The sequence below is a fragment of the Ostrinia nubilalis genome, chromosome 27, assembly GCF_963855985.1.
Source record: "Ostrinia nubilalis chromosome 27, ilOstNubi1.1, whole genome shotgun sequence".
In the NCBI taxonomy this organism is placed as follows: domain Eukaryota; kingdom Metazoa; phylum Arthropoda; class Insecta; order Lepidoptera; family Crambidae; genus Ostrinia; species Ostrinia nubilalis.
The window spans coordinates 1,568,884-1,594,256 of NC_087114.1; the positions used below are offsets into that span (position 1 = coordinate 1,568,884).

Below are 25,373 nucleotides of genomic sequence, written 5' to 3' on the forward strand. Positions count from 1 at the left end.
TCCCATAGCAAAATAATCACGTATATTGTTTTGATTTTCACATGCAACATCATCAAATACGAAAATGGATTCAGACAAAGCATCATGTGGACTTAAAATGTCTTTATTATCACTATATTTGAAGTAAGATATGTCTGCAACTTTTTCCAATACTTTTTCCAAAAACTGGTACTTAGGTTGATACAAGGACTTTGAATAAACATATAAGTTGCGAAAACGTGGTCCATCACGGTGTAGCAACAGACTAATTACAAAATTGGTCTTTCCACAATTTGATGGGCCACAAACAATGCTGCGAATAGTATTTGGTAATAAATTACCATGACGTTTAAACTCTTTCGAGGATACTGGACAAATACATTGTAATTTAAGAGATTCTTTTTGTTTCAGAAATCTCATTACAGTTTTTGGTTTAAACTCAACCGTTCTGATTGATAGGTTTTAATGGAATGATAAAAACTTTGTTGAGTTTATAATTTTTATAGGAATTTTAGAAGATAAAACTACTTTCAACACTCCGTTCGTAGTGTATTATTGGGCATTCTGTCAAACCAGAGTGAGCGCAGCGAACGGTCGGAAGCGAAGCGGACGACTGGGGGACAGAATGCCCAATAATACACTACTGATATTGTCTAAATAAAAAACCCTTCGTAATAAATTGTAGGTACCTATTTCCTATGACAACATTTATTAATCATTTAATTAACTAGTGGATCCCATTCCGCACATACAAGTCGCATGCGTATAATGTGCGTGTCTATATTTTCCTTGATATTTATCTAGGAATTGCCTAGATATAAATTCCCATACAAACGCTAGACTTCATGAATCATCATCATCATCATCATCGTTAACATCAGCAGCTGTATTTTTTACTAGTGTCCGACCGAATTTTCGGTTTCGGTTTCGTTTTCGGTTGAGTTTCGGTAAAAACACGAGTTTCGGTTTAGTTTCGTTTTCGGCGGAAAACTTGCCGAAACTGCGACCGAAACCGAATGTGCATTCGGGAGTTTCCGCGCTGTTATCGGTCATGTTCGTCGCGTTGAATGAGTGAATGAATCCGATCAGATCCAATGTCGTGATTCGCTCGCTTGTTTGTTGCTGTATGCTGCTTTTACACTATGCGGAAATTAGCCGAGTTAAGTAAAAAAAACAGAGGAGTGGGGATGAAATTTATTCATAATTCATCTCCACTCCACTGTTTTTTTTACTTGACTCGGCTTATTTCCGCGCAGTGTAAACGCAGCATTACTTTTTTTTGTTTTGTTGTGGTGGCGAGTTTTCGAGTGATTTATTTTGAATTTGGTAAGTTTTATCTCGCTTTATGTCGTTATAACATAAGAGCGGATAGTAAACATCAAAAAAAATATTCAATATGACTGATAAAAGTATAATCAAGTTTAATCTAACCTATTAATTTCTTTTTTGGTTCGCAAAAGCTATACGTAAACAAATATTAGTTAGGTAGTTAGTAATGACTATAGTGCATTTCATGGTGATAATATTATGGATTCAGAGTTTCGAAGTTCATTTTAGTATTTATCACCAAGGTATCCAAGTGGCAAGTACAGTAGATACTAACTTACGTAGGTACTACCAATTTTGTTTTGAGAAATTATTAAGGTAAAAGACCCGACCATGGGACGGGTTATGTAGATGTCCTGAATATTGCGAGTAATTTAAAAAAAATCTAGACTATAAAACCTTCTTTTTCTTTTTTAATACATAATTTGATACCTTTTAGAGTGAAAAGGCGCTTTATAAGTTCAATTTTAATGCAATTTAAAGAGAAAGCAATAAAGACCGACTGATTATAATAACGTTTTCTTTATTTTTCCCTCAAAATATGAGCTTTGTAAGGAAGTTTCGGTTTCGGTTTCGGTTTCGGCCGAAATAGACACCGTTGCCGAAATTCGTTTTCGGTTTCGGTTTCGGTCATAAAACTAGTTTCGGTCGGACACTATTTTTTACCCGTAACGAGGAAGCTCTTGGCCTGCATCTTACTTGATGGAAATTCGATCTGGCCGAAGGTGGAAGCGAGCTTCACCCGGAATCCTCAACCACAGAGGAACTGGCTATCTTACCTCTAACTGCCGGAACACAACAATGCTGTTACCATTGTTGTTATGGCGACAGACTTAGGTAAGACGGTGGTAGCTAGCCAGGCGGACTTAGAACAAGCCCTACCACCAACCAAACCAATCAGAAAATATTGCCTCCACTAGGAATCGAACTCGGAACCTTTGGATAAGAACAACTGCTGGATGTAAGCCCCCAAAGAACGCCACAAAGCACGATTACGTCTGGCCTCTTCCAACTATCTTAAAGGCCGTCAGTCCATCGAGCTTGTGGGCGTCATACAACTTTTCCCATGAACACTGTTTTGGTAATTATGGCATAATAATCTAAATTATATAACTCAAAGGTGACTGACTGACTGACATAGTGATCTATCAACGCACAGCCTAAACCACTGGACGGATCGGGCTGAAATTTGGCATGCAGGTAGATGTTATGACGTAGGTCGTCTGCTCGTTTGCCTCCTGTCACATAAAAAATAAATAAAAAAAGGTATCTGCTAAGAAACGATTTTACAAAACTCCACCCCTAAGGGGGTAAAACGGGATCCACGCGTATGAAGTTTTAAATATTTTACACCGCCATCTTACCCCAATAGGTGATTGGTAAAGCTTGCACTATGTCAACTCTTATAATATACAAAACACCCTTACTGATACAAACCTCTGTTATTTTGTGTGTGCCTAGGAATCGAACCCGCGACCTTTGTAGTGCTCTAGTATCCAAACCGACTAGCCAAGCGATCGACAAGATGGAAACGCTTTTAAAAAACCTAAGCATCCGTAATTCTTTGCAACTTCCTCTAGTTTCCAAGAATGTACTTACTAATTAGTATATGTTTACATTTCCTTATGAAGTAGGTACACCTGATAATTAATCACTTAAGAACATTTTATTTAATTGATAAGGAAAAACAGTCATTTATTTTCTGCTAATAGGCTTTTAAAAAGCGCTTTTACACGTCCCAGTGTTACTTTAAAAGCCCTAGGGACATAGGAGGGACTCACCATCAGGTCATTTAATTTCCTCTGCAGTAGCACGACCCTCTCTAATTTACCAGAGGCAAGAGGATTTGGTCTACACTCCCCACGCTGGCCAGACGGGTTGTGACATCTATTTCTAGTTCAATAGAGTCCCAGTATCAGCGACCGGTTTTGATCAATAGTCAGTAGGTGACTAGGTAGGTACTACATAAGTCTTGCATGCAAGTAGCTAGTAGAGGTACCTACTTATTTCTTACCTCTTTTAAGAGGTAGTTACAAGATAAACAAATTTTCGACACTTAGCTCGCATTATCGTACGATACACTTGAGTACAAAGGGAGGTGTGTCGTAGTTGTTTGTTCAAGATCTAGATTATCTACGCATCATGTGGGGTTATCATAATATTGATCATAAAAACATGTTGTTTTTGTAGATCATCTGTCATTTTGATAAAAACGTTACGCAGTTTTGAGCCTTGTAAATACTTACACTCAAAAGTTGAGTATACACTCAAAGGCTCAAAGTATATTACAGTAGGTAAGTACTTAGTAAGTGTATGATGGACCTACGTCAAGCTACTCTAAGGTATTCAAATGACGTCTACTGCCAGACAAAGGGATTCCCAAGATTTTCCACAAATACCAATCCTGCGCTGCCCGCATTCAGACTAATGCATCTTGAGACTTTCAACAGATCTATGGTATCTTATAGAGGTAACAAAATTATAATTAAAATTATGTAACTAAATGTTTTCACTCTACATAAGTATGGTCATAGGTATGGTCTTCCGAGATCTGGATGCCTGAGGTGCCTAAGGAAAAATATGCGAACATCAGGCCTCCTCAACCCGTCTGGCCAGCGTGGGGAGTGTAGGACAAATCCTCTTGCCTCTGGTCAATTAGAGGGTCGTGCTCCTGCAGTGGAGACTCAATGACTTGATGATGATGAACAATCCTCTAATTAGATCTCATCAATAATTAAACACTGACTCTGCTAGCCTAGCCCCAGACAGACTTTTTTCAGCCGATAGCTAATCGGGCAGTATGGACATGTATGGAAGTGCGCACATTACACCAATTTGGTATCGGCCGATTCTTCACAAAAATTAGAATCGGGCCCAACTATTGGCCGAATAAAAGTCTTAGGTACTCTACATCCATCACCTAACTTACCATCAAATTAGAGAAAAACGTCGTAAGTTTTTCACCTGGTTTCCACAAGGAGCAATAATTTCGCCATCCCACTTCTAGAAGCCATAGTTGTTATGACCATCTCGTACTCGAAAGTAATGCTTTCAAAACCCAACATTCCATTGAAATCGAGAACGAAACGCCATCAGAAGAAACACATCAGTTTTGCACAAAATTCACATGGAGTTACGACGTTTTACTTCTGATGTAACGGAGCGTAAAAGTGGTATACCATTTTCAAACGAGAGCAAATATCCTGGACGCCTTGGAACGACGTATCCTTACGGCTAAATCGTATGAACTTACGCCCTTTTGAAGTAATGGACTTCTTTAGCAAAAGTAGTATACTATTTTCTGAGTTCAATAGCTAAAACGTCGTAAGTGCATGGATTTAAGTGGTAGATACGACTTTTTATTGCTATTTCTTAGTGATCCAGTTAAATAAGGTATTCAACGGGTGTATTACGTGGACGCGCATAGCGTGTTAGTATTTTTTAATTCGCGCGGAGTGTGGCTTGCGTAGTAATTTTGTTTACAATTCTGTGCAAAATAATTTGTATTTTTTATCGTAACCTCTTCTTTTAATCATAATCTTTCTCGATCACACAGATGTTATCTATTGATGGTTTTTGATCAAAAATCTTGATTTTTATCTTCTGTTGGTACAATTTGGATGAAGTAGGTTGGTACTTACATAATACAGATAAAGTAAAAGGTGGATTCCTCTTATTTTTCGGGAAAACCTATTATGTATAATGAAAGAGAGAGCCTCATGCCCGTTTTCACCATCAATCCCAAAATTTTAAATGACCCCCATGGTAACAAATAACAGGAATTTTGTTTTCAAAGGGGGTCTTCACTTAAAAATTAGGGATCGATGCTGAAAATGGGCATTAAGTATTTTTTTAACAATTCAACCCTTAAGGGAGTGAAAGAGGGGTAAATGTTTGTATGAAACAGTCTTTTTTTTTAAGCTACATAGAAATAGATTGGCAAATCTCCCTAGCTGATCTGGAAGAGCACTTCCTAGCGCCAAGACCACCTAAATTGTGTCCTTCCGATTTGTTTATTTCTGTTATATCAGTGTTTTGTGTGGTGTAATAAAGGTCATAGCAGCTTCGTTTCAGCCAAATGACGTCCACTGCTGGACAAAGGCCTCCCCCAAGGTTTTCCACAATGAACGGTCCTGCGCTGCCCGCATCCAGGCTCTTCCCGCGACCTTTACCAGATCGTCGGTCCACCGAGTAGGAGGCCTGCCCACGCTACGTCTTCCAGCCCGTGGTCGCCACTCGAGAACTTTCCTGCCCCAACGGCCATCGTCTCTACGAGCTATGTGCCCCGCCCACTGCCACTTGGTTTTAGCAATTCTGCGAGCTATGTCGGTCACTTTGGTTCTCCTGCGGATCTCCTCATTTCTGATTCGATCACGCAGGGAAACTCCGAGCATAGCCCGCTCCATCGCCCTTTGGGTGACCTTGAGCCTTCTTATGAGGCCCATAGTAAGCGACCACGTCTCAGATCCGTATACCATGTCATAGCAGCTTATCAACTCGGAAAGGGATCAACACCGTATCGCCTTTCGCGAGCTGTCATCGCCTTACGCGCGCTGTCAACCGCGAGGCGAGACGTTTACGTTACGGTGCGAATATGTGTGCTTTGCAGTATGGAGTTTCATACAAAGAACTAGCGGCCGCCTGCGACTTCGTACGCGTGGATCCCGTTTTACCCCCTTCATCTATCTTACGCGGTTTTGATTTTTTCATACAAATGTTTTTTCCCGCTAACTCCCGTTCCCGTGCCAATTTTGCAATATCCTGCTAAGTTACTAAGCTTTAAGTTTACTAAGGTACCTGCATGCCAAATTTCAAGCGTCTAACTTAAGCGGTTTAGATTTTTCATACAAAAGGATTTTCCCGCAAATTCCCGTTCCCGTGAGAATTTCGAGAATTCCTTTCTTAGTGCACCTCTACGGTACCTAAGCTACGTCCCTTCCAAATTTCAAGTGCCTGCGTTTAGCCGTTTAGGCTGTGCGTTGATATGTCAGTCAGTTTCTCCTTTTATATATTTAGATGGATACTGACCGCCTCGAGTTGATACGGTTACGATCCCTTTGCGGGTTGATAAGTGTGGGTAAAATAAAACCAGCTTATGATCATAAACTCTTTATTCGTCAATCATCATCATCATCATCATCATCATCGCTGTCCTGTCGCGCCTTCAGTTTGGCCTCCAATTCTTTGGCGGGGTTGAACATGCCACTGGTCTGCGCGTTGCATATAAAACACCTGCTGCTCTTCTTGAAGTTTTCTAACGCGCATTTCTCGCAGAAGTAGTGTTTGCATCTGTAACAATAAAATATGAATTTAAGCTTCATTTATTGGTTGATTGGGGGTAAAACTTATAAAACTCATTTTATTTTTGCAAGTAGGCTTTTAAAAAGCACTTTTACACGTTCCAGTATTAACCCTACCACTGTTCGGGACCATAAATGGGCCAGTGCTGAGAAGAATCCGCGCAAGAAACTTAGTCACTAAACTAACAAACTACATTGACTGATTTCTTTCTTCCGTACATAAGAGAGAGAAAAGGGTGGATAATGAAATAGAATAATAGAAAGAAGAGAGATGGCCTAGAGAGTGAGAGGGACTGTCTTGTGCGTGTCTTGTGTGTGGTAAACTAGAGGTGGGGATGACGTAAATGATAGATAAAGGGGGGAAAAGAGAGAAAGAGGAGACATAGAACAAGGAACGAGACGCGGTGATAGGACAGTGTGAAATGAAAAAAGCGATTAGAGAGAGAAGAGAGTTTCAGGCTGAGTGAACGAGAGGATAAAGGAAAAACTAGATAAAGAGAGGAGGGAAAGGAAAGGAAGAAAAAGGGAGAAGGGAGATAATGAGGGAAGAGAGAACTTAAGACTAAAAATATCTGAGAGAGAAATTGAGACAAAGCAAGAGACGACGGTAAGACAGTCTGTAAAACCACAGAATAATAATAAGTACTACGTACAGAAGTTTTACTTCGCGAAGGTATTTAAAAAAATGTATGCTGAATGTCATTTACAATATGGTGTAATTTAGCCTGTCTCAAGAGTCAAGCACCATTTTGTTGACAAACGTCAGTGATCGGCACTGCGCCGAAGCTATAGGGCTGACTTCGGAAAAATGATGTGACGTGGGGTGCCAAACTGCGGAAAATGGCGGAGGAAATACATGATTTAGCATGAATTATCATGAATAATATTAACTACTTATTTACCTCTCAGTGTCTTGAGGCAAGTTAAAAAAGTACATTCTGTGTTTTTATTATTATTTAGGCAGTTAAATACTGCACAGTATTTAGTACACCATTTTCTTCCATCATACACAAGAATACGCATGCGTGAGTCAATGTTCGCTCATATGTGAGGCCTTGTCGAATAGTATCCTGTAGGTGGGCCATCGTGCGTGTTTTGTTTTCGATGTAAACTCGCGGAGATGAACAGGCCTGGTAAAACTCCCTTGGCATATGAAGCACCGGAAAGGCAGCTCATCCTCGTAGTCCGACCCCTCCTCCCCCCGCCTCCGTCTCCTCCCGCCCTAGCTGTCAGCCGTGTTTGTAGTCGCTTCTGTCTTTACTTACTGTTGTCTTAAATATGCTGACCATAAGAGGTAGGCGTTGGAGTGAGTGAGACAGAAAGATGAACGAGTGAGAAAGAAAGATGAGCAAGAGAGGAGAGGAAGAGAGAGGTAAGTCTACGAACAACGCTGTTCATGAGCTTGTCAACTCTGTTATAACATCTTTAGATGCGAAACATAAGTGCCTAGCGGTATTCCTCGATTTAGCCAAGGCTTTTGATACGGTCTCTTTCCCGCACCTTCTGTCAAAGCTGGAGAATATCGGAGTTCGTGGCACTCCACTCAAACTCTTCGAGTACTACTTAAGAAACACAACTCAACGTGTCAAAATTGACGACTGGACTAGTGAGGAGGTTGATATCGCATATGGTGTCTCCCAGGGCAGCATTCTTGGGCCAACGCTGTTCCTGGTGTATATCAAACTACCGTGCAAGAGAGACAAATAATTCAAACTTACTTAGTAACCACGGGGTCTGTAAAACTCCCCCTGCATATGAAGCACCGGAAGGGTAGTTCGTCGTCACTGTGCACTTCATAATCCGAGTCCCCCCCTCCCGCCGCCTCTGTCTCCTCCCTTTCCAGCTGCCAGCCGTGTTTGTAGTCGCTTCTGTAGTTGTTTACTTACTGGTGTCTTATGGTGACCATGAGAGAGACGGCGATGACGAAGACACAGAGTGAGAGAAACAGAGAGATGAACGAGTGAGAAAGGGTGATGAACGAGTGAGACAAGGTGATGAGCGAGTGAGACAGGGTGATGAGCGAGTGAGAGGTGATGAGCGAGTGAGACAGGGTGATGAGCGAGTAAGACAGGGTGATGAGCGAGTGAGAGGGTGATGAGCGAGTGGGACAGGGTGATGAGCGAGTGAGAGGTGATGAGCGAGTGAGACAGGGTGATGAGCGAGTAAGACAGGGTGATGAGCGAGTGAGAGGGTGATGAGCGAGTGGGACAGGGTGATGAGCAAGTGAGAGGGTGATGAACGAGTGAGACCGGGTGATGAGCGAGTGAGAGGTGATGAACGAGTGAGACAAGGTGATGAGCGAGTGAGACAGGGTGATGAACGAGTGAGACAAGGTGATGAGCGAGTGAGACAGGGTGATGAACGAGTGAGACAAGGTGATGAGCGAGTGAGACAGGGTGATGAGCGAGTGAGAGGTGATGAGCGAGTGAGACAGGGTGATGAGCGAGTAAGACAGGGTGATGAGCGAGTGAGAGGGTGATGAGCGAGTGGGACAGGGTGATGAGCGAGTGAGACAGGGTGATGAGCGAGTAAGACAGAGTGATGAGCGAGTGGGACAGGGTGATGAGCAAGTGAGAGGGTGATGAACGAGTGAGACAGGGTGATGAGCGAGTGAGAAAGGGTGATAAGCGAGTGAGACAGGGTGATGAGCGAGTGAGACAGAGTGATGAGCGAGTGGGACAGGGTGATGAGCAAGTGAGAGGGTGATGAACGAGTGAGACAGGGTGATGAGCGAGTGAGAAAGGGTGATAAGCGAGTGAGACAGGGTGATGAGCGAGTGAGAGAGAGGGAGGAAGAGAGATCTTGGAGCTGAGTGAACGGGTGGCGAAAAATGAGTGAGAGAGGAGAGAATAAGAAGTTAAGAGACAGAAAAGAGAGAGAAAGAAGCTAGATAGAGGAGCGAGAGGAGAAGATAGGTGAGAGTGAGAGAGGAGAAAGATGGGGGAAAGAGTGTAGATTCAAAATGTCCTAGAGAGAGACAAAGTAAATAAATCTTGACTTACTTGGTAACCACGGGGTCTGTAAAACTCCCCCTGCATATGAAGCACCGGAAGGGTAGTTCGTCGTCACTGTGCACTTCATAATCCGAGTCCCCCCCTCCCGCCGCCTCTGTCTCCTCCCTTTCCAGCTGCCAGCCGTGTTTGTAGTCGCTTCTGTAGTTGTTTACTTACTGGTGTCTTATGGTGACCATAAGAGAGACGGTGATGACGAAGACACAGAGTGAGAGAGACAGAAAGATGAGCGAGTGTAGAAAGGGTGATGAGAGGTATGGATGACGAGAGATTGAGTGAGACAGGAAGATGAGCGAGTGAGAGAGGAAGATGAGCGAGTGAGACAGGGTGATCTTCCAGTGAGACAGGGTGATGAGCGAGTGAGAGAGAGGGAGGGAGAGAGAGCTTGGGCCTGAGTGAACGGTTGGCGATAGAGTGAGTGAGACAGGAAATAAGTGAGTAAGAGAGAGAAATGAGATAAAGAGAGAGATGAGCGAGTGAGAGAGTACGAGTGTGAGAGAATGATACAGTAAGATAAATATGATAATGTGAAAGAGATAAATGAGACTTTTTGGATTGGAAGAGGGAGACAGAAAGAGGAGAGTGAGAGAGATCGGTAAGAAATGGGAGAGAAAGAGAAAAAACTACCGTGCGAGAGAGACAAAGGGATTAAACTACCGTGGGTCAGAGAAAGAGTTTAAGACTTACTTAGTGACTACAGGATCCGTGAAACTTCCTCTGCAAATGAAGCACCGGAAGGGTAGTTCGTCGTCACTGTGCACTTCATAATCCGAGTCCCCCCCTCCCGCCGCCTCAGTTTCCTCCCTTTCCAGCTGCCAGCCGTGTTTGTAGTCGCTTCTGTCGTGAAGGAACTTGCAGGAGTCTGGAATAGTCAAATAAATCACATACATAGTGATATTTATGAGCAATGGTATAAAGATAAACGTATTCACAAACGATGCTTGCTTAAGTGAACCAAATCGAACGCACAGCGTTGAATCATCATCATCATCATCATTTCAGCCACAGGACGTCCACTGCTGAACATAAGCCTCCCCCAATGACTTCCACATCGCACGGTTGGTAGCGACTGGCGGCCTGCATCCAGCACCTTCCTGCTACCTTTATCAGGTCGTCGGTCCACCTTGTGGGTGGACGTCCCACGCTGCGTTTTCCGGTACGTGGTCTCCATTCCAGAACCTTGCTGCCCCATCGGCCGTCAGTTCTGCGTACTATGTGCCCTACCCACTGCCACTTTAGCTTGCTAACACACACACTTGCTAGCACAGCGTTGAATAGAGCTCTGTGATTGGTTCGTGTGTCACCCTGTGCGTTCACGCGCACTGTGAGACCTCATAGTAATGTGTGTGAATACGGGCGTTAGCCTCTATAAAAAAAGCCTTCAGATTTTTTTAAAATTTTTGTCCCGTATGACAGAAGTTTTAAAGAAGGGATTTTTCAAAATTCATCTCTTAAAGGGTTAAAATAGGGGAAGAAAAACACTTGTCATCCGAATTTTAGCCCATCGGTTTTAAGGAAATGGGTCAAAATACATGCAAGTTAAATAAAATCTTGTAAAAACAAATAACTTATACTTGAGAGGCAGACAGACAACGGAGTGATTCGTTTAATAATTCATTTGTTTCTTTTAAACTTTAAAAGAAACAAATGAATTAGGTATTTAAAACTTTAAAATTTAAAGTATGGATCATAATAAAGAAAAATAAAATAAAATAAAATAAAATAGAACAGAACCTCCTCCTTTTTTGAAGTCGGTTAAAAATACGTACCTCCAAAACCACAGAAGCCTGTTTCTTTGTAGTCCTTACAGATATCTGGTTGGTAGTCCCATCTGCAATCAAATTAAAACGGTCAAGTTTGAGTCAGTCACACAGTACGACATTGATACTATTAATTTAATTTTACATTGAAATCTTCTTAATTATTTGACATTAATATTATTGAATCCTGTAATTTTTGCATGTCTGCGAGCAGACTAAACACATGATCCTACTTAATATTGTCACCCTGTATTACTGTGTTTTTGGCAAAAAACGTTTTGAATTTGAATTTGAATTTGAATTTGAATTTAGCGTTTTTGAGCGTCAAAAGGTTACTCCTCATTATTCCACCGACTTCGAAAAGGAGTTTTCAATTTGGTTTACAATTTACATACTTATTTATTATTATTTTTCTTTTTTCTTTATGGCAGAACTAGACATTTATACAGTTATTTGATAAAAACTAAACCACTGTACAAAATTTTTGATAAGGCTTAAATGGAACCAATTTGGAGACATAACCTTTCAATATTATTTTTAATTCAGTTCTAAATCAAGTAACAAAGAAAAAAAAATACAAATTAATTGAAAACCTTCTTTTCTGAAGTTGGTTAAACAATAAACTTATTATTATTCTGTGGTAAGATCCACATGTGACATATTTAAGATTTTATTTAAACAGAACTTGCCTAACAGTAGCCCTCAAGTTGGCAGGCGCCCTGATGGGCCCTTTCCTCACGAGCCCAGAACTGGCGTTGCCCGCAGCTGTGTCTCGCTTCTTGTAGTACTGTGCGTAGTTGTTTATACCGCGGTACACCTGAAAATAATAATAAATGATGTTAATTGTCATATTACAATACATAATGTGCATACCAATGTGTGTTACTAGTGATGACTTATGGTTCGGAAACGTGGCCTCTCACTATATGCCTTATACAGAAGCTCAATGTTGCACAGCGTGCTATGGAGAGGGCTATGCTCGGTGTTTCTTTACGAGATCGAATCAGAAATGAGGAGATCCGTAAACGAACTAAAGTCGCTGACATAGCCCGACGGGTTAGCAAGCTGAAGTGGCAATGGGCAGGGCACATAGCACGCAGAACTGACGGCCGATGGGGCAGCAAGGTTCTGGAGTGGAAACCGCGTACCGGTAAACGCAGCGTGAGACGTCCACCCACAAGGTGGACCGACGACATCGTTAATGTAGCAGGAAGGCGTTGGACAGACCGCTACTAATCGGGCATCGTGGAAAGCATTGGGGGAGGCCTATGTTCAGCGGTGGACGTCCGTTGGCTGAGATGATGATGATGAATGCAATGGCGGATTTACAAGCTGGCTGAGTAGGCTGAAGCCAAGGGCGCCAAATTTAAGGGGCGGCAGATTTAGTTCATATAGTTTACGTAAAAGTCCAGTCAATGAATGCTTTAACGACGGAGTAGAGAGAAATGTGTCGAACACAATTCCTGAAATCGGGACTTAATTTAGACTAAAGCCCGGTCTGTGAGCACGTAGAATTTTGTCCAATGACCCCAAGCTACCCATCCTTATCGCTCGTGCGTAATTACATTGCTGTCGCAACTGTGCGACGCGCGCCCGCAGTGAGTGTGCGAACGCGACAGCAACATAATTACGCGCGAGCGATAAGGATGGGTAGCTTGGGGTCATTGGACAAAATTCTACGTGCTCACAGACCGGGTTTTAGCAGGCCTCCGTCACTCGCCTATGCCGGCCGAGATAATTACCTACAGCGCGCGACAACTTCAAGTTGCAAATCAGTCAGGGCCGCCACGCGCCTGTGAGCACACGCGTATTTCTGTACACGCTCGGTCGATCATCGTCGCAATCAAGGTTTATCGTTCCAACAGCACTGTTATTCTTCTTTAATGGAAAATCGTAATATTTAGGAATAATAATTAACTGTAGTGATTTAAATAATTAAAAAAAACTACACTTTTTAAATAATTTTGAAATACTTATGACAAAAAACTGTAGCATAAAATTATTTTAGCTAATAAAAACATTAACTTTACTTCACCGTGTCTATTTTCCGACACTACACCTTTTAAAACTGTTTGTCCAATGTCGAATTATCGCAACAATGAAGTTTATTTATAGGTACTTTAGAGATGGTATGATTATAAAAACACCACTAGATTAAAGTTTACCAATCGTAAATACAATAATTGCGTCTTAAAATTAAGTTTTTATATATTTTACTTTGCTTATACAACCCTGACGCTAGAGCTGTGAGGTAAATCAATTCTGAACACAAAAAAATTGCGCTCTTGTGACGTTGTAGTAAGGTGCGATTTCGAATGCACCATGTGCGATGGATATTTTGCATTATTATTATTACCGTTAAAATGTCGGCATCTGATCCTACACAAAGGAGTGCAATTTCTGTTGCTACTATTATGTATTCTGTGGTTTTAGTTAGGAGGTGAAAACAGCAAAAGTCCCCGCCCTTAGCCCTTGAGCTAGCGGTTTGAAGGTCCCATTTTTCGGTTTTTTGCTTAATTCTCGGAAACTATACGTCAGTGACATGACTACTACATGTCCCTATGTCTGAGAGTCCTCCACCTGGACATGAGCTCCCCTGGCTTACCTGGCAGTCTTTAAATAGACTTCGGAGTTCGGACGCAGGTCGGCCGTAGTAAGAACAATCTGGTCAGGTGGGGATTCTTGGATGGCTTAAACATGGTGTGCAGGTGCGGTTTTGTTCCCCAGTCGATGAAGCACCTGATGTCGTGCCCTGAGTGCCCGAGCAACTGCACTCAGGAGGATTTGATGAGTGCTACCAGGCCTGTTCATCTCCGCGAGTTTACATCGAAAACAAAACACGCACGATGGCCCACCTACAGGATACTATTCGACAAGGCCTCACATACGAGCGAACATTGACTCACGCACGCGTATTCTTGTGTATGATGGAAGAAAATATAGAAAATGGTGTACTAAATACTGTGCAGTATTTAACTGTCTAACTCTAAATAATAATAAAAACACAGAATGTACTTTTTTAAGTTGCCTCAAGACACTGAGAGGTAAATAAGTAGTTAATATTATTCATGATAATTCATGCTAAATCATGTATTTCCTCCGCCATTTTCCGCAGTTTGGCACCTCACGTCACATCATTTTACCGAAGTCAGCCCTATAGCTTCGGCGCAGTGCCGATCACTGACGTTTGTCAACAAAATGGTGCTTGACTCTTAAGACAGGCTAAATTACACCATATTGTTAATGGCATTGAGCATACATTTTTTTAAATACCTTCGCAAAGTAAAACTTCTGTACGTAGTACTTATTATTATTCTGTGGTGCTACGGACAACGCCACTTTTGTGGCGGAGTTTTGGGCTGACACTGTGTAGGTTTGTTGTCGACACGAAAAGAAGATCACTTTTGACTGATTTTTCCAATCTAAAGTGGTTTCGAACAAGAGCGTTAGTCGAAACCACTTTTGACTGCAAAAAATCAGTCAAAACTGGTTTCCACACTACCTTATCATCAGCCTGGCCCTGAAGCTCCTCGTTGATCTTCTGAGCCTTCTCGAATATGGCCTGCGCGTCGCGGTCCCGCTCCGTGTCTAGCTCGTACGTGGCCGTTGCGTTTTCTCTCTGTTGTTGGACTGAGAGCGTTGTACGGGCGTTGCTGGCCTGTAAATGAGAACAAATGGGTATAGAATAGAATCATTTATTTGGCACACAATACAAGATGATACATACATAAAAGAACAAAAAAAGAAACCTTATCCTAATTACATTAAAATAGCTTTGGATGCCCTGTGCCAAAAAGGTCCCTAGGTATAAATATCTGTACAAAATATGGAGGCAACCATTACTGAATTATCTATCAAAATACCACAACAGATTGTGCTGAAAGACATGCCGATAATAATCATAATGGCATAGGCATCCTACTTCCTACTATAATATTATAAATGCGAAAGTTTGTGTGGATATCTGGATGTCTGGATGTTTGTTACTCTTTCACGCAAAAACTACAGAACGGATTTTGATGAAACTTCACAGTATTATTGTTTATAACCCAGAATAACATATAGGCTATAATATATGACGATCTCTGAGATTCGAAATTTCACGCGGGTGAAGCCGCGGGCAAAAGCTAGTCGATAAGAAAGTACTTTTTAAATTCAATATGCCTAAGACAGTGAAACAGGGATCCAAAGTTTAAGGCAAACAATCCATATCTTTTAGCAACTTTGTAGCAAGTATTTGTAAATACTATTTTGCTATTAATGTTGCGTAGTAGTTGCACTTAGAAATATTGCTCCACAAAAAATTACTGCACTGTACACACACTGTAGTACTTGAATTCTTACCTTATCATCGTCACTGCTATCATCGTTTTGTATCTTCGGCTTCTGGCTCTTCGGTCCAGACGTAGACTGGATATTGGGATTGGCTTTCTGTGGACGTTTGGTTGGCAACACCACGGTCTGTCCGTCGGAGTCTGAACTGTTCTTTTCTGGAATAAATAAAGGTTTGTTTGTTTACACTATCGGTCTAGCGCTTAAAGACAGTGCTTGAGGTATGGGACGGTGCTTTTATAACATCAAACGAAACAACCGCCTCTGTGGTCTAGTGGTAACACCACCTGCTTCAGATGCAGAGGTCCCGGGCTCAATTCCCAGTGGGGGCAGATTTTTCTGTTCCGTTTGGTTGGTGGTAGGGCTTGTTCTAAGTCCGCCTGGCTAGCTACCACCATCTTGCCTAAGTCTGTCGCCATAACAACAATGTTAACAGCATTGCTGTGTTCCGGCAGTTAGAGGTAAGATAGCCAGTTCCTCCGTGGTTGAGGATTCCGGGTGAAGCTTACTTTCACCTTCGGCCTGATCGTCACTTACCATCAGGTGAGATACAGGCCAAGAGCTTCCTCGTTGTAAGTAAAAAAAAAACTTCAGGCAATGACCCAGTAAAGCATTACACTTATAGCTATTGTAGGCTTATTGAATAAGTCTGACACCAAGATTGGGACCTTAGTAGTTACAATCTACAAGAGTAACTTGTTGACACTAATTTGTTAAAGATTTTACATAAAATTAACATTCATTCTGATGCCTATGTAAATAATGTATGTAAAACTTTAACTGGATAGATACTTTAAATGGATACCTAAGACTTTATAACACGGGTTTAAGGCTGTAGAAATAGTATGATGATTAAAAGAAAAAAAAACATAAAGCAAAAACATAACCTTACAAAATTTTGTCAATAACACTTTTGTCAAGTATTAGATCAAGTTTTACTTGCAATTTAGTATTATTTACCTTCAGAGCTAGAAGCTTTACGTTTTCTGCCGCCTTTATTTCGGATAACTCGCTTTTTGAATGTGGTAGGAACCTCGACTTCGGCGTCGGACATTTTGCAAATTTTTATTTTTATTGCACAATATTACTAGAGAACACTTTTGATATCTGCAGAAATTCACTTAAATCACTAATGAAAACTATTTATTTAGTAATTAAAAACAAGAAATTCCATTTTGTAAACAAAATGCGATGCAACTTGAGAGCGTTTAGATTTTGCTACATTTCAAAAACTCGTTCATAAACTTGACGTTTTATATGCGTTTAGCACTGTTCTATTTCGATTTGAAACACACTAACAAAAAATATTTTTTTCCAAACAGGAACACGTTTGGAAGTTATGACAGCTGTCAAGGATGACAAGAACGTTTCGTTCTATGCATTTTATGTTCCAATCAACTGAAAGTTATCGAAATTATTTCAAAACTTTTGAAAGAGCACGTAATAGATTTACAGAACAAAGCAGCAGAGATGGAGCTGGAAAGGACTCCACCTGCCTCTTGCTACTAATATGCCACGAGACACGGGGGTGGCGACTAAAACTAAAGATTAAAGACTAGACTAGCTAAGTACTAGCTAGAGACTCGCTGGAGGCTGAAGGCGTGATGACGCCTTCCTTGGTTGGGACGACTCCTCACTAAGCGAACCGAATGCCGAGGAAGGAACGCGGATAAGGCAACCACCAATAAATAAAATAAAGGACTTCTTGGCGGGAATCTGAAGCGTCATGTTAGCGGTTTTGTTTTATTTCCTCAAATTCGTGTTTGGGCGACTGTTAATGTGTAATAATGGTGGGTTATTAACCATTGAGTGTTCGTGAACGTGCATGAGTGTGGGCGAGTGAAGCAAAACAGTGCATCGTGATTCTTCGGGTTCTCTCAAGTTGTCCATAGGAGGTCTCAGTAAAGCACCACAACTTTACTGAGACTCAAAGGGTGGGAAGGGGTATCATCTATCATCCTTCATTATGTCATTACCTACTTGATCTCATTTTGTAACTCGTATCACTTATAAACTTGAAAATGGCAAAAATCAAGTCGACGTCGACGTGTATTGCCAACATCATCAAAAAAGAAGAAGAAATAAAATAAATAAATAATAAATATCCTTGGACATACACTGCGCCTCTAGCCCCAAACTAAGCAAATTAAGCTTGTACTATGGGTACTAGACAACGGATATAAACATAATTAAATACTTTTTTTTTTGTGAATACATTTATAATAATATACCATGATAAAATGATTTCCCGCGTTCCTGACTCACGGCTAACTGGTCTTAGATTTGTAGAGGGTATTAAGTAGGCCTTTCAAACAGGAAGAGCCTAGAAAACCAACACGTTGTATTTTCCTGGCGATAAAAAAAGGATCGCTATTCGCTTAGGTGTGGTGTCTTTCTCTAAGTTAGGTTTTGATACCTATCTAAGTAGGTAACTTTACTTCACAAAATATTTGAAGTTACGCAACTTAATTTTCATATTTTGGAGTATCTTTCAGATTAATTACGTAAGTACCTACAAGTAGATACTTACACTACGTAAAACCTAGGTACTTCTATAAATAAGTACACGTGCAAGACACAATGGCGAAACCAATTTAATTAACTATACTTATGTACCTACAAATATAATCTAAGTACCTACAGCCTACAGAACGTACAACATTATTGTCAACCTACGCATGTTTTATACTGATGATTACCACTGACGTAACCAGCCAACTGCCACTTTAGCTTCCAAATTTGTACCTACTAGGCAAGTATGTCCCAACTCCCATCAAAATCCTCTGGCATAGGTAATTATGACCTCATTTCAGACTTTATCCCTGAGATCCCAAACATACATAGGTATCTTTCGATAGCTTACTTACAGCTTTGGTCCACCGAGTAGGTAGGTAAGAGGCCTACCTACCCTACACTACCACCGCTTGAGAACTTTTCTGCCTCAACAAGCATCAGCTCTACCGGCTTGCACACTGCCACTTAAGTATGTTTAGCAATACATACTTATACTTTACTATGGTTTTCCTACGGATCTCCTTAATTCTGATTCGATAGGGAAACTCCGAGCTTAACTTGTCAATATACAGAACTTCAAAGCAAAAACTGCTTCGATCTTACCAAATCCTAAAAAAATATAATTATCGTTAACGATTAACAAATAAATAGGGTGACGAATTATTATAATCGATTGATGTGGCAATTATTATTATTATAATAATTACTTGGCCACGAGCAGACTTTTCAGTAGGGACTTGATGGTTGGCAGCCTGTGTGATGGGTGAGAGAAATAATTTCTTTAAAAACTTTCCATTCTCATACTTATTTGTTTCCATTTATTAACTGACTTAAAAAAATTAGAGATTGAATTCAGTTGTCTATTGTTATGTTTTGTATGTTTGTTACGAGGTAACAATCAATTAAAGAAACATTTAATTGCATCGCCAGTTGGCCTTATTTTATTTATCAAAATCATCTATTTAGTATTTTTTTAAAAATGAAATAATTAAAAATGCGACCTAGGATGCGCACCACCATATTAAAATCTTAATTGTACGGGATTTTAAAAGATTTTAGACTTTAAATGTACGGAATTCTCACCTAAAATCGATAAATGTCACGTTAAAAAAAATGGTGGCGCACGTCCTAGGCATGCAGGATTTTTTTCACGGGTTTTGCTATGAATGGATAATTAATGCTAATTAATGCCGAAATGCACCAAGCTATAGTGCTATGAGGATCTAATCATCCCAAATCCCAAAATTTTGACCTACCTGTTCGCACTATTGTAGGTATAGGTTGTCCCTAAAGGCTGACAAAGTAGACTCAGTTTCTTCCGCCACTTCTCAGCACCAGCCTATAATATAAATGCTACCCCAAAGTGGTGGTAGGGAAAGCTCTATTTAGAAGGAGTATAACTGCCCTGAAAATGGCCTAACTAGACTGCATTTCTTCCGCCACTACTCAGCTTCAGCCGAAATGTTGTCGCGAAGCTATTTTGGGACGTGTATGTGACTTGGAAAGGCCTACATACTAATGAAGAATGCTACTGATAATGCCACTCTTGTAGCAGAATTTTGGGCTGACACTGTGCAGGTTTGTTGTCCACGCGACAAGAAAAAGAATAAATAATTTGAGTTTGATTTTGATTTCTTCCAGAGTACCATCTTCTCCTGCTCGTAATATGGGTGTCTTCCGCCTCTCAGTCTGTCCTTCACCAAAAAGACCACAAACACCCTGAAGACAAGAATGTAGAAAGTATAGACTTTCGAGAGCCTTCTTGCGACGAATCACACCATGTACCGTACCCTGGAAACTGCAGAATGTATTACGAGTGTGTCAAGGGAAAATTGAGGCCAAGGACTTGTCCTGGCATCGACGAGTTCAGTCCCGTGTACTTGGTAAGTCTAACGACCAATAAACCCTAACTTGTAAGTGACCCATTTGAAAACAAAATTCCTGTTATACATTACCATAGGGGACACTTAAAAATTAGGGATTGATGGTGAAAACGGGCATAAGTCATTTAGTCTCCACTGCAGGAGCACGACTCTCTAATTTCGTCGTCGTGGTTTCAGCCGAATGACGTCCACTGCTGGACAAAGACCTCCCCCAAGGATTTCCACAAGGACCAGTCCTGCGCCGCCCTTCGCTAGATCGTCGGTCCACCTAGTGGGGGGCGTGCCTACACTACCATTTCCTGTAATTTACCAGAGACCAGTGGTGGAGACCTGATGTCCACATATTTGTCGCTATCGTAAAACTTCCAAGGGAAGAGTGGCAGTGATCATATTTTACTAAGCCGAAACCACACGGCATGTATTTACCTACTTAGTCTACTTCAATCAATGATAATCCACTTTTGTATCATGTGGAATGTAGCAGCTTCCTAAGCTGTGTCTTATATTCTTCCATCTACGTTTTAGGTAAGATGTCCAGCACTTTACTGACACAAAACAATATATTTTGACAAAAATCTATTCACGGCATTATTCACGGGCGTACCCAGCTTCTAGCCTAGGGGGAGACAAGTCATACCCATTTTCTGGCCTAGGGGGAGGCAAGATCAAAATCAAAATCAAAAATATTTATTCAATTTAGACCACAAGTGGCACTTATGACCACAAGTCAGATCTTTTAGGTCAGATAGTTTGACTTAGTCTTCAAAATGACTGCGAGATATTTTCTTAGGTATACTTTATAACTCAAAGGTGACTGACTGACTGACATAGTGATCTAACGCACAGCCCAAACCACTGGACGGATTGGGCTGAAATTTGACATGGAGGCAGATGTTATGACGTAGGCATCCGCTAAGAAAGGATTTTACGAAACTCCATCCCTAAGGGGGTAAAACGGGATCCACGCGTACGAAGTCGCGGGCGGCCGCTAGTTGGATATTGCTTTAAAAGTTTCTCCATTGGTAAGCCTTAATTGACTCATATTCACCCAAATCTTCTTTCACAGTGGTGTCTCCCACCCAAGCTTGCGAAGTGCCGTGAGTTCATCACAACAACCCAGAATCCTTGCATCAACAAGACCGAGGTCACCACAGCTACTCCTATACCGACTGAAGAACCGACAGAAGTTTCAGAAGTCACTGCAGAAACGACAGAAGGTACAAAAATTACTACAGAACCTACAGATGTAACCACAGAAACGACAGAAGTCACTGCAGAAACGACAGAAGCTACAGAAGTTACTGTAGAAACGACAGAAGGTACAAAAATTACTACAAAACCTACAGATGTTACCACAGAAACGACAGAAGTCACTGCAGAAACGACAGAAGCTACAGAAGTTACTGTAGAAACGACAGAAGGTACAAAAATTACTACAAAACCTACAGATGTTACCACAGAAACGACAGAAGTCACTGCAGAAACGACAGAAGCTACAGAAGTTACTGTAGAAACGACAGAAGGTACAAAAATTACTACAGAACCTACAGATGTTACCACAGAAACGACAGAAGTCACTGCAGAAACGACAGAAGCTACAGATGTTACTGTAAAAACGACAGAAGGTAAAAAAAATACTACAGAACCTACAAAAGTTACCACAGAAACGACTGAAGTCACTGCAGAAACGACAGAAGCTACAGAAGTTACTGTAGAAACGACAGAAGGTACAAAAATTACTACAGAACCTACAGATGTTACCACAGAAACGACAGAAGTCACTGCAGAAACGACAGAAGCTACAGATGTTACTGTAAAAACGACAGAAGGTAAAAATAATACTACAGAACCTACAAAAGTTACCACAGAAACGACAGAAGTCACTGCAGAAACGACAGAAGCTACAGAAGTTACTGTAGAAACGACAGAAGGTACAGAAGTTACCACAAAAACGACAGAACTCACTGCAGAAACGACAGAAGCTACGGAAGTTACTGCAGAAACGACAGAAGTTACTGCAGAACCTACAGAAACTACAGAAGTTACTGGAGAACCTACAGAAACTACAGAAGTTACTGGAGAAACGACAGAAGTTACTGCAGAACCTACAGAAGTTACTGGAGAAACGACAGAAGTTACTGTAGAACCCACAGAAGTTACTGTAAAACCTACAGAAGTTACTGTAGAACCCACAGAAGTTACTGTAGAACCTACAGAAGTTACTGTAGAACCTACAGAAGTTACTGTAGAACCTACAGAAGTTACTGTAGAACCTACAGAAGTTACAGTAGAACCGACAGAATCTTCTACGACAAGTCAAGAGGTTACCACTGAGGGTTATTGCATTGGTTCCAAGCGCATCCGTGATAAGGAAGATTGTGGAGGATATTACAAATGTGTGGATGGAGTCTACGTTCATAAGAAATGTCCATTGCAGACGACGTTCAGCTCGAAGTATGCTGTAAGTATTACATAGCCTTTTATTCGTTCTTTCGTTCGTTTCAGCCGAAAGACGTCCACTGCTGGACAAAGGCCTCCCCCAAGGATTTCCACAAAGACCGGTCCTGCGCCGCTCGCATCCAGGCGCCTCCCGCGACCTTCACCAGATTGTCGGTCCACCTAGTGGGATGCCTGCCTACGCTACGTCTTCCGGCTCGTGGTCGCCACTCAAGAACTTTCCTGCCCCAGCGGCCGTCGGCTCTACGAGCTATGTGCCCTGCCCACTGCCACTTGATTTTAGCGATTCATTCATTATCATATTAGCCTTTTATTCATCTACCCCCTTTCCTAACGCTGAATATGGTATGAAAATTAGATCTGATACAAACTTATACAGGGTGTTTCTTGTAAGGTGTCAAGCCGAAGGCAGGTGATAGGTGAGGACTAGACCTATCGATTTCACCCCTATGTATGTTCTACGATTTTTCATAGTTTAAAAGTTATCGTTAATTTTGTGATTTTTTCAAATTGTATGACCCAGTAGGCTTTAAATTTTTTTATCTTTTTTTTGGGTCGCCTTTTCTCAGATTTCTTTTTTTTGACAGATTCCCTATTAATTGCAGATTTTTGAAAAAAAAAATCAACTTCCTATCTTTGATGCAAGATACAAAATTTTTGCTAGAAACATAAAAAATATGCTTTTAGCGGAACATTCTAAAATTTTCAACTTAAAAGTTTGAAAAAAAAAAGAACTTCCATAGGTCCAAAATAATTTTAAAAACTGCGCAGTTTTCTGAACTTTCATAATAACACAAAAAAACATGTACTTAATAGGCCATTATTTTCTGTAATCGCTCCACTCAAGTGGCAAGTTGGAGATTCCGTTACATGTTTTTGACTTTCTTAGGACTAAGTAATGTTTGCAATCCCTTAAGTTTACGTTATGTAGAACACATTTAGAGACAATATCTGAAAAGAACATTTTTTATCCACAACGAGGAAGCTCTTGCCCTTCATCTGGTATACAATAGGGAATATGAAAATATTGATGAACTGCGGACAAAGCTGACTGAAGCACAAAACCAAATTAAAATGAAGAAGAAGGTTTTACAAAGAATTTTTTTGCGTCGTTGTCCAATGTGCATTCAGGTCAACGGCGGACATTTTGAACATTTACTTTAAATTAAATCATTACACCCTTCTCTCTCTCTCTCTCTCTCACACACACACACACACACACACACACACACACACACACACAAACTCTTTCCCTTTCTCTCACACTCTAATAATATGTAGGTATATCGAATTTAATCGTAAAGTAACAACCACCACTGTGGTCTAGTGGTAAGGCCACCTATTTAGGACAGCCAATTCCTCTGTGGTTTAGGATTCCGAGTGAAGCTCGCTGATCATCCATCAGTTTCCATCAGGTCAGATGAATGGCAAGAGATTCCTCGTTGTGGATAAAAAAATGTTCTGTTCAGTTATTGTCTTTAAATGTGTTCTACGTAACGTAAACTTAGAGAATTGCAAACATTAGTTAGTCCTAAGAAAGTCAAAAACATGTAACGGAATCTCCGACTTACCACTTTAGTGGAGCGATTACAGAAAATAATGGCCTATTAAGTACATGTTTTTTTGTGTTAAAAGTTCAGAAAACTGCGCAGTTTTTAAAATTATTTTGGACCTACGGAATTTCTTTTTTTTTTTAACTTTTAAGTTGAAAATTTTAGGATGTTCCGCTAAAAGCATATTTTTTATGTTTCTAGCAAAAATTTTGTATCTTGCATCAAAGATAGGAAGTTGATTATTTTTTTCAAAAATCTGCAATTAATAGGGAATCTGTCAAAAAAAAGAAATCTGAGAAAAGTCGACCCAAAAAAAAGATAAAAAATTTAAAGCCTACTGGGTCATACAATTTGAAAAAATCACAAAATTAACGATAACTTCTAAACTATGAAAAATCGTAGAACATACATGGGGGTGAAATCGATAGGTCTAGTCCTCACCTATCACCTGCCTTCGGCTTGACACCTTACAAGAAACACCCTGTATAATCAAGTATTAGAGTGGTTGACACCACCAGTCCTTTGATGTACTTTTTAAGAGCTATCAAAACACAACTTTTCCACTGGTATGGAAAAGACTATGACGTCGCTTTTTCGCCACCCAAATTGACTAAACAGTAATGGTGTTATAATAAAACGCTTAAATAGACGTTAAACGCGTGTTTCAAATTACATTTTTATACTAAATTTCAATTTAAACAAGTGTTCAACGCCCGCTTAACTTTTTGTAACAAACCCCTAAGTTATATCTTCTAAAATCTGCGTTTAAGGAAATCTACAGCTTCAACAGCAGTCCATGCTATCATCAGGTGTAGATTTATCCTTGATTTTCTATCGTACCGTATTCACTTACCTACTCTGTCCACCAAAGAGTGTACTGTCTCATATTCAGGGAATGTACTATTACCATGAGTAGAGTCTTAGTATAAACGGATGCCATCGATTTAAAAGTCACCCTGTATACTTACATAAATGGTTTTCCAGTATTTTACATTACCATTCTTTGTTCACAGTGGTGTCTTCCAAACATTTTCGTTAAATGTAACAAATCTAACCCAGATTCAAACGAAGTAATTATTATCAAACCGGAATGCATCAATATGACAGGCAATGTCGATAGCTCAGAATCAGATGAACACAATGCGACAGTAAATGTCGATAGCTCAGAAAATGATGTCAATAATTCTATAATAATAGTTGATAGCTCAGAATCCGAAGAACACAATGCGACAGTCAATATCGATAGCTCAAAAGATAA

At 40.6% G+C, this 25,373-nt stretch overlaps 1 protein-coding gene across 1 annotated transcript; it reads right to left on the reverse strand.

The window, feature by feature from the left end:
* Positions 1-6,398: 6,398 nt before the first annotated feature.
* On the reverse strand, positions 6,399-16,983 carry LOC135085055 (E3 ubiquitin-protein ligase RNF113A). The gene is made up of 7 exons (XM_063979837.1): positions 16,669-16,983; positions 15,721-15,866; positions 14,879-15,034; positions 12,066-12,193; positions 11,386-11,447; positions 10,304-10,478; positions 6,399-6,594 (listed from the first exon to the last, which is right to left on the reverse strand). Exons 1-7 carry the CDS (start codon positions 16,760-16,762, stop codon positions 6,423-6,425), a joined length of 933 nt encoding a protein of 310 aa, XP_063835907.1. The 5' UTR covers positions 16,763-16,983; the 3' UTR covers positions 6,399-6,422.
* Between the last annotated feature and the right edge of the window lie 8,390 nt (positions 16,984-25,373).